Source organism: Callithrix jacchus, chromosome 2, assembly GCF_049354715.1.
Source record: "Callithrix jacchus isolate 240 chromosome 2, calJac240_pri, whole genome shotgun sequence".
Classification (NCBI taxonomy): domain Eukaryota; kingdom Metazoa; phylum Chordata; class Mammalia; order Primates; family Cebidae; genus Callithrix; species Callithrix jacchus.
The window spans coordinates 36,749,753-36,767,913 of NC_133503.1; the positions used below are offsets into that span (position 1 = coordinate 36,749,753).

At 47.4% G+C, this 18,161-nt stretch overlaps 2 protein-coding genes across 6 annotated transcripts in view; one reads left to right on the forward strand and one right to left on the reverse strand.

Annotated features, from left to right (window-relative positions):
• CDC25C (cell division cycle 25C) overlaps positions 1-6,753 on the reverse strand; it is a 62,183-nt gene extending 55,430 nt beyond the window's left edge. For 2 of the 3 annotated variants that reach the window (XM_035285656.3, XM_078360409.1), the window contains exon 1: positions 5,799-5,864. The gene's annotated coding sequence lies outside the window, so the exon portion shown is untranslated. Of the gene's footprint in view, positions 1-5,798; positions 5,865-6,626 lie in introns of those variants that run through there. The other variant, XM_035285663.3, reaches the window with a different exon arrangement.
• Positions 5,379-17,814, forward strand: FAM53C (family with sequence similarity 53 member C). 3 transcript variants are annotated; one of them, XM_035285758.2, is made up of 5 exons: positions 5,379-5,504; positions 9,322-9,551; positions 9,947-10,004; positions 13,149-13,933; positions 14,770-17,814. In XM_035285758.2, the coding sequence occupies exons 2-5, from the start codon at positions 9,474-9,476 to the stop codon at positions 15,025-15,027; spliced, it is 1,179 nt and encodes a 392-aa protein (XP_035141649.1). In that variant the 5' UTR covers positions 5,379-5,504; positions 9,322-9,473; the 3' UTR covers positions 15,028-17,814. The 3 variants fall into 3 exon arrangements, with proteins under 3 accessions (XP_035141649.1, XP_035141656.1, XP_054105782.1); XM_035285765.3 differs by lacking the exon at positions 5,379-5,504 and adding an exon at positions 5,659-5,694; XM_054249807.2 differs by lacking the exon at positions 5,379-5,504 and adding an exon at positions 6,108-6,149.
• The last annotated feature ends 347 nt before the right edge of the window (positions 17,815-18,161 follow it).

Sequence of the window (18,161 nt, forward strand, 5' to 3'; positions counted from 1 at the left end):
GACCTCGTGATCCACCTGCCTTGGCCTCCCAAAGTGCTGGGATTACAGGCTTGAGCCATCGCGCCTGGTGATTCTTCCATTTTAACCAGCCCCCTGCTGATGGTGAGGTAGCTGGTCCTAGGACCACACTTTGAGTAGTAAGATATTATCTAATACTCCTTACTTCAGTGTATATTTAAAAATTTCCATAATAAAAATCTTCCAAAAATAACCTTGGAAGCTCTTTAAGATGTAGGCTCCAAAAACCATCATTCAATAGGTCTAAAGTGGGGTCATTATCAAGGCCCCCAGGTGCTACCTATGTAGACAACTTGGAGATCACACTTTGAGAAACAAAAGTCAAAAGTGCAACTTTTGTCTGATGTCAGTATCTTGGTGCTGGTAGTGGCTGAGAGGCACAGTGTAGTCAGCTGGCTTTTATCCTAATTCCCTTTTCATCTGTAGAACCTGCTTCCCCAGAAAGGAGATGTGTGAGTCTTTGTCCTCTAGGATGCAGACAGTGAGTGTGGTAAGAGTTAGCACAGAACCTTGGCTTGCCAGCTGAGTTTGAAAATCAGGCCGGGGATTAAGGGAGTGTGGGGTGAGTTGATATCTGCTTTGATGACTACAATATAATCACACTTTGTGGAAAACTGTATACTTCCCTGCAGGTGGGAAGTAGAGACAGATGAAGTTATTCTCCAGTGGCAGCAAAAGCAGATAGATTATGGCAAGTGTACACCTAGCTGCCAGTGCTTTCTGCAGCAGGTCCCCAAGTGAGTGCAGTTACGGATGGTCACAACAAAGGTGTCAACCAAAGTGGCTTTCATTCAATGTTCAGGTGATGGAAATATACTAGAATCTGAGTGCTCTGACAAAGTTGCAGCATTCCTGAAAGAAATTCTCTAAAAATCTAGTCCCACAAATGTTTCTGAGATTTTTTTCAAATGGAAATTATACACCTAGCCCTTAAGACTTTTTTTTTTTATTTGAGACAGAGTCTTGCTCTGTTGCCTAAGCTGGAGTGCAGTGGTGCAATCTCTGCTCACTGCAACCTCCAGCTCCCAGGTTCAAGCAATTCTCCTGCCTCAGCCTCCCAAGTAGCTGAGACTTCAGGTGTCTGCCACCGTGAATGGCTGATTTTTGTATTTTTAGTAGAGGTGGGGTTTTACCATATTGGCCAGGCTGGTCTCGAACTCAAATGAACCACCCACCTTGGCCTCCCAAAGTGCTGAGATTACAGGCAAGAGCCACAGTGTCTGACCGCCCTTAAGACTTTTTACAGATGCAAGGGTGCACCTGTAGTCCCAGCTACTTGGGAGAATTGTTTGAGGCCAGCCTGGGCAACATAGACGCTGTCTCCAAAAACAACAGCAACAACAGCAATACTCTTAAAAGCTCTATGTTTCCTAATGAAATTGTTTTTTGTTATTTTTTTGAGACAGAGTTTTGTTCTGTCACACAGGCTGGAGTGCAGTGGTGTGATCTCGGCTCAGGGCAACCTCTGCCTCCTGGGTTCAAGTGATTCTCCTTCCTCATCCTCCCAAGTAGCTGGGAATACAGGCATGTGCCACCACACCTGGCTAATTTTTTGTATTTTTAGTAGAGACGGGGTTTCACTGTGTTTGCCAGGTTGGTCCCAATCTCCTGAACTCATGATCTGCCTACCTTGGCCTCCCAAAGTCCAGGGATTACAGGCATGAGCCACTGCACCCAGTGAGATTGTTCTCCTACCAAACATTTTTTTTTTAAATTTTTTATTGCATTTTAGGTTTTGGGGTACATGAGCAGAACATGCATGACAGTTGCGTAGGTACACACATGGCAGTGTGTTTTGCTTCCTTTCTCCCCTTCACCCACATTTGGCATTTCTCCCCAGGCTATCCCTCCCCACCTCCCCCTCCCACTGTCCCTCCCCTTTTCCCCCCAATAGACCCCAGTGTTTAGTACTCCCCTCCCTGTGTCCATGTGTTCTCATTTTTCATCACCCGCCTATGAGTGAGAATATGCGGTGTTTCATTTTCTGTTCTTGTGTCAGTTTGCTGAAAATGATGTTCTCCAGATTCATCCATGTCCCTACAAACGACACAAACTCATCATTTCTGATTGCTGCATAATATTCCATGGTGTATATGTGCCACATTTTTCCAATCCAGTCTATCGTCAATGGGCATTTGGGTTGATTCCAGGTCTTTGCTATTGTAAACAGTGCTGCAATGAACATTCGTGTGCATGTGTCCTTATAGTAGAACGATTTATAGTCCTTTGGATATATACCCAGTAATGGTATTGCTGGGTCAAATGGAATTTCTATTTCTAAGGCCTTGAGGAATCGCCACACTGTCTTCCACAATGGTTGAACTAATTTACACTCCCACCAACAGTGTAAAAGTGTTCCTTTTTCTCCACATCCTCTCCAGCATCTGTTGTCTCCAGATTTTTTAATGATCGCCATTCTAACTGGCGTGAGATGGTATCTCAATGTGGTTTTGATTTGCATCTCTCTGATGACCAGTGACGATGAGCATTTTTTCATATGATTGTTGGCCTCATATATGTCTTCTTTCGTAAAGTGTCTGTTCATATCCTTTGCCCACTTTTGAATGGGCTTCCTACCAAACATTTTTACTATCTCATCGTGACTCCAGCTGGCTTAGCTAATTGCAACATACTTAGCTAATTACATGTACATTTACATACATACATACAAACTGTGAAAGAGTAGAATTATTTTAAAGGTAAGTCAAATATTGTCTTTTATATCTTGATTTCTGAAGGTGTTGGAATATATCTAATTTATCCTTCCCAGAAGAAAGAATATTAGGGAGGTGGGAAGTTTGGTGTTTAATCTGATTTGAAGATTTACTTTTTCTGTTGGATTGAGGGCATTGATCCTATGTCATCCTTGGGGAATCCCTATCTAGGCTCCTGATTCACTGTGATAAGCAGTGAGCTGTGTTCCTTCACCTTGACCTCAATCTGACCCATATTTGTTGTTGCCAGGGCACAGCGGCAGCCTGGGCTTCACCCTGAAACACCAAATAAGAACCCGCGGTACAGCGGTTGCTCCTGGGATACCCAGATCAGGCAGTGGAGAAGAGCCCTACATTTCTGGGACCCTCCCAGTCAGCCTCTGCAGGGCAGAGGAGCTGAGGAGTGTGTTTTCTATTCCTTTTTCTTTTCATGACTGGTAGGCTTAGCCCTACTTCTCCCCACTTTGCAGAGATTTAGCTTTCACTGGATGAAAAGGGAGGGTCTGAATTGAATGCATGTTCCTCTGACTCAGCTGTTCCTTCCTAGGCAGGGAATGGAGAGTCTCTTAGAGCCAATGGTTTCCACTCCTTTGGATGACCTCCTGGATGACCGGCTCCAGGCCCTGGAATCCTCAGAATATGGATGGAAAGTATCCTCTGCTGAAACCCATTGGGGCAGGGTCAGAGATGGGGTTTGGCCCATGAGGGCACAATTAAGATGCTGTTCAAAACAGTGGCTCAAGAACAAAATAATACACAGGGGGCAGCAGGGAAGAAGAGCAGGACATGAGTAAAAAAATCGTTGGGAATTAAAAGTGGAATAAGGAGATTTCATTATGGGTAGGAGTGTTAGGCTGCACTGGGAGGCTATTTAATAGATGATGAAAGGGGATGTAACCTTCCTTTGAAATGAGGCTTGAAACTTGCAGGGTTTTTTGTTTTTTTTTTTTGTCTCAGTTTCTTTCAATGTTTTGCAAATGAGCCAATGCCTACTTTCAACTCAATCATGTAATTAGTAAGCTTGGTTAATAATAAAAAGGGGAAGAGCTTAGCAGTGAAAAGCAAGGGCTTTTTGAATCTCTTTTAGACTGCTTTTTGATACTACCTCTACCTACCACGTGGGCAGTCACTTAATCTCCTGGGCTGTTTCCTTTGTCAAAGAGAAAGTTTTGTTTCATTGGATGACTGTAAAAAAAAATGAGAATATACATCAAAGTATGTAGGCCAGGTATGGTGGTTCACACCTGGAATCCCAGCACTTTTTTTTTTTTTTGTTCTTTTGTTTTGTTTGTGGCCCAGGCTGAAGTACAGTGGCATGATCTCAGCTCACTGCAACCTCTGCCTCCTGGGTTCAAGCGATTCTCCTGCCTCAGCCTCCGGAGTAGCTGGGATTACATGTGGGCACCACCACGCCCAGCTAATTTTTGTATTTTTTAGTAGAGATGGGGTTTCACCATGTTGGCCAGGCTGATCTGGAACACCTGACCTCAAATGATCTGTCTGCCTTGCTTCCCAAAGTGCTGGGATTACAGGTGTGAGTCATCATGCCTGGCCATTTGAGCACTTTGTGAGGCCAAGCTGGGAAGATCATTTGAGGCCAGAAGTTTCAGACTACCCTGGGCAACATAGCAAGGACCCTCTCTCTACAAAAATAGAAATAAATATGCTGGGCATGGTGGCACACCCCTGTAGTTCTAACTACTCAGGAGGCTGAGATGGGAAGGACTGCTTGAGCCCAGAAGTTCAAGCTGCAGTTAGCTATGATGGTCTCACTGCATTCCAGCCTGAGCAACAGAGCAAAACCCTGTTTCTGCAAAAAAAAAAAAAGCATGGTGTCTGGCACATAAGTGCAATTATTAGAAACTATGTGTCCCACACTTCATGGTGCCTGCCTCTGCTCCTTTTGCCAAGGGGAAATAGGCAGTGCAAGGTAAATCTCTCTACCCCTATTTTCTCAGTTATTATTGTACCTCACTTTTCCTCTACTCTTTTTCAGTTTGCAGACTTTGTGGCTCCTGCTTCCTCATCTACCTGGCTCTGTGAGGAAGATCCCCACCATTGGCTCTACTTTCCAGCTGATCACAGCTATTTACCTGTCCCAGTCATGAGTAAGGCACAAAATATTTACAGAGAACAGATGTCTTTCAGAGGACTTTCTGCTAAGTGTAATAGTGAAGATTACTTGCATTACTGCTACTTTCCAATCAATTGAAAAAAAATCGAAAACTTTGCATTACAAAGAGATCACAACACGAAGGCATTGTTTAAAGCCTCTTCTTCATCCACTTTTTTGCTTGTCTCCCTGAACCATCTGTGAGGCTGAGACTCAAATTTACATAAGAGCCAGAAACCATCAACCCAACCTCTTCACACACTAACGTCTACATTCAGTCTCTAAAAAAGACTTAAACTTTGGCTCATGTGGGAAGTGGTGGTAGTGGTGGAGACTTAATAAAAGGTGGTTTTGTCTTCCTGAAGTGGAAATGTAGGGCCGTCACATCTTTTCACCATCTGCCTGTTTCCTCCCTCCCTTTCTGTTTAACGAAAGTGTAACCACCGTACTTCTCCCCACCTCCCCGCACCTCCCCCCACCCAACGCAAGCAACTGAACCGCCTATGATGTCATAATCACAATCCCATTACCTCATCCTGCTGGGGGGGGGGCGGAGAGGGAGGATAGGGAGTGAACAGCCTTGGGCTATCCTGAGCTTTACAAAGTGTTCTGGGTGAGGGCAAATTACAAAACCGAGTGGAAACGGCCCCGCAACCATTGTAAGTCCTGGGTTTTTAAGATTCATGCCGATCCGGCAGCTGCAAGAGGGGCTCCTGGGACTCAGAGCAGGCCCTGATCGGCGCTTGGACCACACTTCCCAGCAGCCTTCACGCGGCGGACAGGTCCTTTGCAGGGGGAAGGGGGAATTCCTTCGAAGAGGTGGCCGTGGAGGGCGGAGCAGCAGAGCAGGTGATGGGGCACTGTGGCTAATTGCGTGACGCGGCCAGAACCGCGTGGGAGGCTGTAGTTGGGCCGACGGAGGGAGGGAGGCCAGGGGCGATGCCTTTGTTTACCTTCTTCCGACGGGGCCTCCCCCGCGGGTTTCAAGATGTGCCTCCGACTGGGACCGTCCACTTTCTGAGAGATTTTGAAGGGGTGACTCGTTAGTGAGGAAACCACCCCCATCCCTAAATCAAAGCGTCAGGCTACTTCCCGACAGCGCTATCTGAGAAAGACGTTGACAGAGACACCACACGGGGCTGCGGCCTCCGCGGGTGGCTCGAGGGGATTCTGCTAGCCGGAGCTGTCCCCCTACTCTCCTCAGGGACTCGTTGGTTCGCGCCAGCGCCTTTTAAGGGCACCGTGGGGCGAACGGAGCGCTCAGAGCTGCTCCGGCCGTGGCCCTGGGAGCTGGAGGAGCTGCGGTAGGTGGCAGAGGGCAGGTGGCGCTGGGGCCTCGGGGCGGGCACCTCAACTGTCCCTCCCTCCTTCCCTCTTTCCCCTCCCCCAGTCCTGCCGCCTGTGCGGCCGGGCCTCGCAGGCCGCCTCCGCGGGGAGAGCACGGGACCCGGTGGGGGAGGGGGTGGCGGAGTGCTAAGTCCCAGACCCTCCCCATCCCTTGCGTCGGGAGTTCGCTTCCCGCGGCCAGATGATGGAACCTAGTGGGAAGAGGCAAACGCCAGCCCCCCTGAGCAAGCCCTGGCGACCCCCCCCCGCCGCGGACCAGCGGACGCCCCATGCCCCACCCCGCGGGGACAGGCAGGGCAACAGAGGGATAGCTTGAAGATTGAAGGGGCCTAGCCTTTTGCTTCTTCATGGGGGTGGGGGAGGGGTGTTTCCCACTTGTCACCACTATTCCCACCAGAACCATATGGAAGAAGAGGCGGAAGGTCTCCACTTACCTGTTCGTGCACCTCCCTGCCTTCCTCATGTTTTCCTTCAGTCTCCCCAAGAGGTGTAGGGCTGGGACCTGGGGGAAGGTCCCCAAGGGATTTGTGACTCTCCTCCCTCTTGGCCTGACTTGATTCTACCTTGTCTAGGTTCAGCACAACCTCCGCATCCCTGAAACAGGAGTGTCAGGGGTTACTGCCATCCAGTAGCAGATGGGGTGGGGGTCCGATCTTTATTTTAGGGGGCTGATGGTGGAGGAAAAGCCTGGACTGAGGGTTAGGCCTGGTGGGGTTGCTGAGAGGGCCTAGCGGCCTGCTGCTCTGTGAAGGGCTAAGCCCTTGTGCCAGTTGTTAAACTGAGAAGTTTTAACTTGTTTAGTGAACGTTCAGGGCTGTCTCTACCCTTCAGATACACAAAATGGAAGGGGAAGGAAGGCAGCAAGATCGGGCTTCTTACACTTTTTTCAATGCCTGCTTGAGAAAGAGGAGGCCCCTCGCGGAGCTGGTTTGCCTTCTTTTGTGTCCTGGTTTGATTCCTTATGGCTTCCGTTCTGTTCCCCCTCTCAGCCTGGCCTGTTTTAGGAAACTCAGGCTGAGAGTATCAGTTGCGTGGTGGTAGTTGCATTGTTCCAATTACCGCTGTGTGTGGCCACATCCCAACAATTAAAATGCAGAAAAACACAAATTCACTCTATTCACCTATCCTAGAGATGATTGGGAGTTTGCTGTTGTCCAAATATCTTTCGAAAAGCTAGAGAGTTTGTTTCACTACCCTGTTCCTCCTAGCTGGTGAGCCTGAGGCCTGGGGTCTCTAGGGTAAAATCCTGCACTTAGGTTTCCTCTCTGGTTGATCTTTGAAGGCAGAGTTAAGAAACCAAGAGCAAAAGTGATATAAGCTTTAGCTTCTCCCATGAGAACATAGGGGAAGCAGCTGAAGGGAGCTCCCCGGAAGCTAGAATTTTGTTCAGGGTGGTAATAATTATGCATGAAAATGGTAGTTAACTCTAATGATGATTGACTTCTCTTGCACCTTTCTTCCAAAGAACTCCAAGTACATCCAGATTCATTTCTTTGCTCTTCCTTGTGGCCTCCTTCTGAGGTGTGAATGGGTTAGAGATGATTTCCTCTTTATTGTACAGTGGTCTGCCCCCAAGGTCACAGAAGGAAGAGCCTTCTTGGGCTTTTTTTTAGTGTGCAGGTGAGGGAGGATGGTATTCAGCCAGAGATAGACCCTGTTGCCTTCTTCATCTTACTGATATCATTACTTCTGACATTCTGAGGTCTTGAAGATTCACAAACAGAAATGAGAAATGGTAGTCTATGTGGACTCCTGATTTTTACAGGCCAGGTGGTACCTTTTGTACATTTTAGTATGTTATGTTGTTCCTGTGACAGGTTTAGATTATTCTACCTACTTTACATATGGGTAAACTGAGGCCAAGGAGTATTAAATGATTTGCCAAAACTCTCAGAAAATTAGATTTAATAATTAGATTTCTTGATCATTTGTTCTTTTGACTAGCTAATGCTGCATACAGTCTCTGGTAATCTGTCAGCCTGCTGGTCATTTCTGGGAATAGACAGAACAAAATCAAGACTGGCTTAACCTCCCCTTTTCCCTTGAGCAAGGCGCCTTGGGTAATTATGTGGGCTTGAAGCCTGTTCTCTGATGGAGTTAGTTTGCTTCTGTCAGAAATTGACCATGAGAAAGAATCTTGCTTAACTGTATCCATGGTCTTTGCATCAGATCAGGCAAAAAACTTAGTCGAATAAAGTCATGTAGTTGTTTGTAATGTCTGTGGAATTGAAATGTATTGGAATTACCCTGATCATTTCCTTATCCTCTTCCTATTTGATAAGAAAACATACACAGTGGGCCAGGGCGGTGGCTCACACCTATAATCCCAGCACTTTGGGAGGCTGAGGTGGGTGGATCACGAGGTCAAGAGATCGAGACCATCCTGGTCAACAAGGTGAAACCCCATCTCTACTAAAAATACAAAAATTAGCTGGGCATGGTGGCACGCGCCAGTAGTCCCAGCTACTTGGGAGGCTGAGGTGGGAGAATTACTTGAACCCAGGAGGCGGAGGTTACGGTGAGCCAAGATTGTGCCATTGCACTCCAGCCTGGGTAGCAACAGCTAAACTCCGTCTCAAAAAAAAAAAAAAAGAAAACATACACAGTATCTATGGGAAAACAATACTATATCAGATATTTAGGCTGTGGGAGGACATAAAATCCTATGTACTCTGGTCCAAAGCAGAAAGTCATGCCTACAACCACTGTTCCTCCTTGTTCTCTTATTACTATTTCTGTAGTTTAGGAGAAGGGTATCTCTTTTCACTTCTGACTGGAAGATAAAATACTGGGCTAATCTTGATGGAAATAATCATTTGGGCATCCCTCTCTCTCACTTGAGCAGCTGTTTTCTAAGTGGTGCTGGTATTCCAGTTAGAAACAACAGAGCCAGGTTAAGAGTGGCAAATAAGTTTCAACTTGATTGCCAACTCTATTTTATTTCATATCTAGACTGCCAAGTTCATAGTTTCTGAAGCTATGTTTAGGCTTAGCAGGAAAGAGCTGTGGGCAATTGATGTCTGCCAGAGGCCTGGCTTAGGGGTGCTGTGGTATGTGTGCCATGCATTTTCCATCTCTGGACCAGGTGCATCTCTAATATCACTTGGGGCTGGTCCCTCTAATTGGCAGACTCAGCAGGCATGACTGGAGAGGGAAGTCCCAATGGTGCTAGAATGGTGCTGCAGTGGCAGAAGACGGCTCACGAGTGAGGTCTGGAAGAACAACAGGGAAGACATCCATCATTTGCTCCAAAGTGTGCAAGTCAAATCCTGGGGAGAATCATGATAACCCTGATCACTGAGCAGCTACAGAAGCAGACTCTGGATGAGCTGAAATGCACACGCTTCAGCATCAGTCTGGTAAAAGACCAGTCTTCCTGCTTCTTCACGACCCCCTCCCCCTTTTTTCTGAGGCTGATTGTTGCTACTACTTTACTCTTGTCCTGTGCTGTATGAATCATGATACTTAACCTGGAAGAGCCCACTAACGGCTCAAAACCCAGCCCAAAAGGAAGGGGGCAGGGATTTTTCCACCTTTAGAGAAGGGACAGCAAAACCTGGGTGGAGAAGGGTTTGAGATGTTGGAGGATGTGGACTGTTTGACTTACTAACTTTGGGAAGACAAAAGGAAGAACGCTTAATGTCCCTAACATCCCTATAGCTCATGAATTGCAGAGGAGAACTGAAGAGGGCTTCCTAGAAATCTGTCGGTGTGTCCTGAATCCAAATCATGATGGATATTCTCTCTTTCTTAGCCTTTGCCTGATCATGCAGACATCTCCAACTGTGGGAACCCTTTCCAGCTTGTGTCTGGTAAGGCATCGTGTGTGTTTGTGTATACCCATGCCCGTCTCCACACATTTCTATCATTGGTTTCCAGTGACCAGGGTTGGCAAGCCTAGCCCTAGAACTTTCTTGTCAGGGTCAACTTCTGAGATTGGTAGTCTTTCATGTTCTAGCATGAAAGTTATCTGGTTAGTTTGCTCTTATTCTGTGGGGACTTGTATAGTCTAATTTTTTTAATAGCTAATACATTCACATGGTTCAGAATTTAAAAAATAACAAAAAGGTTATGCTGAGAAAAATCTCTCTTACTCTCCTGTTCCCTATCTACCCAGCTTCTGCTACCTCTCTAAAAGTATTAGTTTCTTTACAGTATATGTGACTGGAATTTTTTTATATAAAAAGAAGCAAATTATATATTTCCTTTTTTTTTTTTTTTTTTTTTTACTTTAAGTTCTGGGATACATGTGCAGAACATGCAGGTTTGTTACATAGATATACATGTGCCATGGTGGTTTGCTGCACCTATTTTATTTCCACATTTTTAACACAAAAGGTTGCATATTATATATTATTTTGTACCTTTTTTAAAAAAAGAAACTGGCCGGGTGCAGTGGCTCATGCCTGTAATCCCAGCAGTTGGATCACAAAGTCAGGACTTTGAGACCAGCCTAGCCAACATAGTGAAATGCCATCTATACTAAAAATACAAAAATTAGCCAGGCATGGTGACATGTGCTAGTAGTCCCAGCTACTTGGGAGACTGAGGCAAGAGAATCACTGGAACTCGGGAGGCAGAGGTTGTGGTGAGCTGAGATTGTGCCACTGCATTCCATCCTGGGCAACAGCGAGATTCCATCTCAAAAAACTTTAATATAGCTAGGAGATCTTTCCCTATCAGAATGCTGAGCATTCCCTTATTATCTGTAGCTTCATATTATTACACTGTATCAATGTACAGTGGCTTATTTTTTATTTTTTTGAGATGGAGTTTCACTCTGGAGTACAATGGCGTGATCTTGGCTCACCTCAACCTCTACCTCCTGGGTTCAAGCAATTCTCCCGCCTCAGCCTCCTAAGCAGCTGGGATTATAGGCATGAGCCAACACACCTGGCTAATTTTGTAATTTTAGTAGAGACAGGGTTTTTCCATGTTGGTCAGGCTGGTCTTGAACTCCCAACCTCAGGTGATGCGCCTGCCTCTGCCTCCTAAAGTGCTTGTAGAGTGGCTTATTTAACAAATCTATTGATTTACATTTAGGTTATTTCTAATCTTGTTTAGATACATAAAATTGTAGTGGACCAGGCGTGGCGGCTGACGCCTGTTATCCCAGCACTTTGGGAGCCAAGGTGGGTAAATCACTTGAGGCCAGAAGTTTGAGATCAGCCTGTCCAACATAGTGAAACCCTGTCTCTACTAAAAATACAAAAATTATCAAGGTGCAGTGGCTCATGCCTGTAATCGCAGCACTTTGTGAGGCCAAGGTGGGTGGATCACGAGGTCAGGAGTTCGAGACCAGTCTGGCCAACATAGTGAAACCCCGTCTCTACTAAAACAACAAAAAAAATTAGTCCGGTGTGTTGGTGTGCACCTGTAATCCTAGCTACTCAGGAGGCTAAGGCAGGAGAATAGCTTGAACCCCAGGAGGTAGAAATCGCAGTGAGCCAAGATTGTGCCATTGTACTCTAGCCCAGGTGACAGTGCAAGACTCCATCTTAAAAAAAAAGTTAGCTGGGCATGGTGGCAAGTGCCTATAATCCCAGCTACTCAGGAGGCTGAGGCAGGAGAATCGCTTGAACCCGGGAGGTGGAGGTTGCAGTGAGCCGAGATTGTGCCCACTACACTCCAGCTTGGGCAACAGAAAAAAAGAGAGAGAGAGAGAGAGAAATACTGTAGAGAACAACCTTGTACATATGTCATTTTTTCGCATGTGAAAATATATCTGAAGTATAAATTCCTAGATTATTAATTACTCAGTCAAAGGGCCCTTGATCATAGGGACATTTAGATGGAGGCATCACTAGTGGACAGTCAGAACTCTCTGACTCATGCTGCTGAGCTGTTCTGCATCTCATTTTCTGTTGGGATACCTAGCAAGGGAAGCGCTTTGGCAAAAACATGTTCATTCAGTCTCTTCCTCCTGTTTATTAAAGACTTGCTGGAAACCAGGTATTGTGTTTTAAGTAAAGAACGTGAACTCGTGGTCCCTGCCCTCATAGAGGTTAGTAGGGGGAAGAACTATTGACTAAATACAGTCAGTATTTATTTTGCCATCATTGAGTCTGACTTCATATGCTTGTCAATTGCTCCAAATATCCAGACCCTGCAGAATTCCACCAGCTAGCCATAGGAGTTTGGACTAGGCCCTTAGTCCCTTAATGAGCCATCTCTCAAAAGTCACATTTTTGATTGGAATACAGTGAATGAGAATCGTTTTCTTTTAGTCCATTTCCCCTTCCTTCCCTTGGTCCCTCCATCTCTTTGGATTTAAGGAAGGCCTAGAGGAAGGGATTTGGAATATGCGGGTAGCCAGACACAAAAGAACATGAGCAGCACAAAGTCTTAGGGTTTCTCAAGCCTGGATTTTACTGTCAAAGGCGTTCCCCACCCTGTCTGCCCTCCCTAGGAATAAAAGTGATCTCTTATCTGCCTGATTACCTCTTACTTCTTGGCAGCCCTAACTCCTGACTTGGTGCTGTTGACACATGAGAAGAGGAAAGGCCAAAGAAGGAGAGCGTAGGCCTGCTTTTCAGCATCCAGGGCAAGAGTGAGGGAGGGTTTGGGGGAGGGATGAGCTGGGACACACATTGACCTGTTTGTTTCTCTTGACTTCTTTTACTTTTGAGAGGGAGTGGCAGGCAGTAGATGAAATGTTTTTGATTCCAAGTAGTTTGTCACAAGGGAGGCAATATAACATAGTCATTTAGAAACCTGGCCTTGGCATCAGACACACCTGGATTTGAATCCTTTGGTCTTTTGATTGCTGTGTGATTTTGGGGAAGTTACTGAATTTCTCTTATCTGTGAAATGGGGATAATGATAATAATGCTACCTACCTCATGAGGTTTTTGGAAAATTTCACATAAAGTGCTCTGTACATTGTATGGCACATGGTAAGTTCTTTAAAAATGTAAGCTATCATTAATACTATTTTTATTATGAATGCCTTCCAGAAGGTGCTTCCTGGAGGGGCCTGCCCCACTGTTCCTGTGCTGAGTTCCAGGACAGCCTCAACTTCAGCTATCATCCCTCAGGCCTGAGCCTACACCTCAGACCACCCAGTCGGGGAAGCTCCCCCAAGGAGCAGCCCCTCTCGCAAGTCCTAAGCCCTGAGCCCCCAGACCCAGAGAAGCTTCCTGTGCCCCCTGCCCCTCCATCTAAGAGGCACTGCCGCTCACTCTCAGTGCCCGTGGACCTGTCTCGCTGGCAGCCGGTGTGGCGGCCCGCCCCCTCCAAGCTGTGGACTCCCATCAAGCACCGGGGCAGTGGTGGAGGGGGTGGGCCGCAGGTGCCTCACCAGAGCCCCCCAAAGCGGGTCTCCAGCCTCAGGTTCCTCCAAGCTCCCAGTGCCTCTTCTCAATGTGCCCCAGCCCACAGACCCTACAGCCCTCCTTTCTTCAGCCTGGCCCTGGCCCAAGATTCCTCTCGACCCTGCGCTGCCTCCCCTCAGAGTGGCTCCTGGGAGAGTGATGCTGAGTCCTTGTCACCTTGCCCACCTCAGCGCCGCTTCTCCCTGTCACCCAGCCTGGGCCCACAGGCAAGCCGCTTCTTGCCTTCTGCCCGGAGCTCTCCCGCATCCTCCCCAGAGCTGCCCTGGCGACCTCGAGGTCTCCGTAACCTTCCCCGAAGCCGCTCACAGCCTTGTGATCTGGATGCCCGCAAAACTGGGGTCAAGCGGCGCCACGAGGAGGACCCCCGGCGTCTGCGGCCTTCCTTGGACTTTGACAAGATGAATCAGGTGGGACCAGCAAGACAAGGGGAACTTGGATGGGAGTGTGGGGACTCTGTTCTGTTCCCACTTTTGAGCTAGCCCCTAGGTTCATTCCCCTGCTCCCCTGCCACCCACCAGCAGCACCTCCTTTAGCTCTTAGCTAGGGTGACGTACCATCCCAGCTTGCCTGAGACTGTCTCAGTTTTAGCACTAAAAGTTCCCCCATCCTGTGAAATGCCTTAAAAATCCTGGGAGTTAGAGAAACTGGGGTGAGACCCATGTTAAACCTTCCAACAGGGATCCCAAATTGTCCTGCAAGTGCTACTTTCCCTCCTTTTTAAGAATGCATAAGCTGCAAAAAATCCCATCATCATTGCCCACTCCTTGTGCCCAAAGCTGGTTTTGCCACTTGCCTGTCACTGCTTCAAAGTGGGTCTGAAGGCTGAAGCAAGTTGGGCTGCTACAGTGTAGTCATCTGTTAGACAAATGTTTTTTGACTTCCTAGTGTGAGTGCAGTTATTGTATGCACTTGCTCACTTTTTTCATATTATTCTTTCTAGACCACTGGGTTACAGACCTGTTTAAGAATAGATTCACTTTTTCATACAGTTGTCCATCCCATCTGCAAACATTTACTGACTCTGACAAGGCACTGGCAGTACAGAGTAGTACAATGCAGATGATGATCCCGCCTGCATAGAGCTTCTAAATCTTTTTTTGTTTTTTCCTATTGCTTTGAGCAAAAGCCTCTAAATCTAATGGAAACTGTGGGCTCCAAATTCTGTCAGAAAGTTTACAAACCTCACCCTAAAGCCTAGGATTCTTGCCTTCAGGTGTAACTGTCTTCTTTGTTTGTTTGACAGAAACCATACTCAGGAGGTCTCTGTCTCCAAGAAACAGCCCGGGAAGGCAGCAGCATCTCTCCACCATGGTTCATGGCCTGTAGCCCCCAACCCCTCTCTGCTTCCTGCAGCCCCATTGGGGGTTCCTCCCAGGTGCTGAGTGAAAGCGAAGAGGAGGAGGAGGGGGCTGTTCGGTGGGGTCGGCAGGCACTGAGCAAGCGGACACTGTGCCAGCAGGACTTTGGGGACCTGGACTTGAATTTGATTGAGGAGAACTAAAACTGAGAGGCTGCTTCCTGGGGCCACACAGACTGACTCTCTTATGGCTACTAACAAGTGTCAAGGCCCCAAGGCTGGGGGCCTAGCCTGGGAATGGGGGTGAGTGGAGGGCTCCGACTCAGGGCAGCCGGAAATCTTCTTGCTCCAGCAAGCTCGACCATGCCAAGAGACTGGCCGGGACAAGATAAACGGAGCTGGTGGCGGGAGGGACAGCCCCAGAGCAGACCCTTCCCATGGCGGCCCTGAGTGTGAGTATCCCTGCCACAAGGAGAGCAATGGGCAGGGAAGGAAGGGGTCTGCTGACCCCAGCTCGGGGAATTTCACTAGCCCCTTTGCTTCAAAGGGCACTTGTGTCTTAGAATTTGGCCAGGGTGGGGGGTTGAGTCAGCCTCCTCGGAGAAACTGTGTGAGAGTGTGTGCGTGCATGGGAGTGTACTTGTGGAAAGGTGTGTTTGCGTAGCCTTAGGGAAGGAAGGCAGTTGCTCCTTAACAGCAGAGTATCATGATACCCCCAGGATCTTGAGTTTTTTACAGGATGGTGGGTTTGCTCAAGGAGTTAAGAGGTGGGCACCAAGTTTTCCCTTTTTCTAAATAGCTCTGGAACAGGCTTGTAATCCATAGCATCACCAACTCTGCAAAGGATTTCATTTTGGGGCACAGCAGGGTGTGTTAAGTGCTATGACTTCAGCTAATGATCTTTTCCTCAGCTGCCCCACCCACCCACTAGCTCGATCTAGTATATTGGGGAATGCAGATGGCGGGGGTGTCACCGTATTTTTTCCATGCTGGCCTTTTTTTCTCATCAGATTGTCTAGGCTTTATACCAGCTGCCTCTCTTGCCCTCTTGAGTAGAGTTGCACATGGCACATGAGCAACTGAGGCAGGGTTAGGGGTTCCATCTCTCTCTTCTCTGCTGATGGGACCCTTTTCCCCTTACCCTCTGCCCTTTTAGGTCATAGACTAGGTAGGAAGGCCCTATATTGGTCCTCATAGTGAGGCAGACCTGCAGCAGAAGCGGCATTCAGTCCTCAGCAGACATGGTGAGCTCACCGCAGCACTGCTATTGGGAAGCTGACTGCAGGAAACCAGTTCTTACAAGATCCAGGCCCAGCCTCTTCGTTTTGTCCAGTTTTGGTTAGACCCTGCTTGAGAAAGAGGAAGGGGTGTTTAGCATTTAATAGTTTGCTCTTCTTCCACTCCTGCCAGGAAATGTTTATTTGCCTCTAATTGGCCCTTAGAGACCATAGGGAGGTTGGGGCTCCCTGAGGGATTGGCTGAGGATGTATAAAGCAAAGGCTGTAAGAAGCAATTGGGAGTTTGGTTGTCATTGGATTGCATTTACTTTTTTGTTTCTCACCTGGAACTTGAGTCTGGACCGCTGGTCCCAGTGGCCACAGTGATGGGTTTAAGTACCGTGGTAGGGCTGGCACCAGTGGAAACACATACTAAAGCTGCCACTACAATAGCTTGTGAGGTTTTGTCCAGTTTTGGTTAGACCCTGCATGACCAAATTGGACCTACCCTTCTTGTTTATGGCAAGAAGGACATTTTTCTCTTCAATTTCCAGGGTTTTCTAGGACCCACTTCCTCATGTAAGGGAAGAAGACCAAGGTCTTTGTGTTTTCTTCCTCATGGAATTGAACCTGACATTTTCTGGGTTTCCTGTGTGTCAACATCAGTGAGGCTTCAGCCTCCTCGTCTCTACTCCAGAGAGGAGATGGCCATGTCTTCTTAAGCCTTTGGCCCTCAGAGGCTCCTCTGTATCTCCTGGCTAGTTACCACTGGGCTACCAGATCTCTAGGGGCCTGAGAGAGGCCCTCTGGAGAATCTAGGGGAACTGTGAGCCCAGGACTTGCCGATCTATGGTTTCATTCCTCCCCTGGCTCTTCTCCCTCTTCAGGCCATAATTTCCCTGGTGCCAACTTCTTTTCTTCCTAGGGTATCCTCATCCCTGGGCTCTCTGCTGCAGATTGGCTATGCCAGCTTCCAACAGGTCACTGGCAATGCCAATGAGGTTTCTGCAGGCCCTAAGCTGAAGAAGTGAGACAGTGATTCTGCCTCCATCCTGGTTTCCCCAAAGCCCCAGGGCACCATTCTAAGGGGAGAAGGTCTACAGTTCTCATTATTTTAATTCCATTACTTTTAGCCTGGAAAACTAAGCTAGTCAGAACTATCATCTTGCTTCCCAATGTAAGAACCTGTGGCCCTGGAACAGGCATTTTCAAGAAGTGGTTTATGTTGCTCTACACAGTAGATCTGTTTCAACAGTTCTGTGTAAAACAAATGCTATTTTTCAATGCATTTGGACTGCTGACCATTTAAAAGCAGCCTATGATTGCTTCTTTTTGTAAAGCAAGCAACCTCCCTCCACTTTAGCTGTTTTGACTATTTGGATTGTCACATACTGGGCTTACCCAGAGTGGAGCACACCTCCAGGGCATGTGGCTGACACTGGGTAGATGTCTGCATCTGTGCTGTGTGTGTGGTGTGGTTGGCCAGTAGGTGAGTATACCTGCGTGTGTGAGTGAAGCCACTCCCCAGGCTGGTGCTCTCCTCCTGTGCCCAGTGACTGCCCAGTGGCAGCCCAGCTGCCCTTCACTCCCACCTGCTGCCAAAGTCCCTGTGCTAATGGGATTACAAATACAAAAAGTGGAAAAATTTTTCGTAAACTTTGTTTTATATTAAAAAAAAATCCATAAGTCTGTGTGTGTTAAACATGAGGTTCTGCCTCTGTGGCTGTGTTTGAAGAAATAAAGTTTTATTAGAATAATCCATTTTCCCAAGCAACCTTGTGTACTACAGTGTCTTCTTCCCTTCCCCACAAAGAAGGACAAGGAAGAAGCAAGGTAGAAAGCCACCTAACTGTTCTAGCCCCTTCCTCTAAGATGTGGGTCAACCTTTCAAAAGGGGCAGTGTTTGGACTCTAGGCCCTTTGCCCTCCATGAGAGATGATATACTGTGGCCCAGGCTTCTGCTAAGGCCTTGGTTATTTTTTACAGTCTGGTTTGGTGTCTCTTTCCCTGGCAGTTAGACTTGTCTCCTCCTGCCTGCTGTCACTCTCACTTCCAGCAAGTTGAAGTCAGTATTAATGCATTCCAAGCTCCCCGAGAAATGCTTTATGGTGCAGTCAGGAA

Bases quoted from the DNA above. Each gene is read 5' to 3' on its own strand.
- FAM53C (XM_035285758.2), top strand. From the start codon at position 9,474: ATGATAACCCTGATCACTGAGCAGCTACAGAAGCAGACTCTGGATGAG. The intron at 9,552-9,946 runs GTAAAAGACCAG...TCTCTTTCTTAG, and splicing joins CACGCTTCAGCATCAGTCTG to CCTTTGCCTGATCATGCAGA. The intron at 13,934-14,769 runs GTGGGACCAGCA...TTTGTTTGACAG, and splicing joins ACTTTGACAAGATGAATCAG to AAACCATACTCAGGAGGTCT.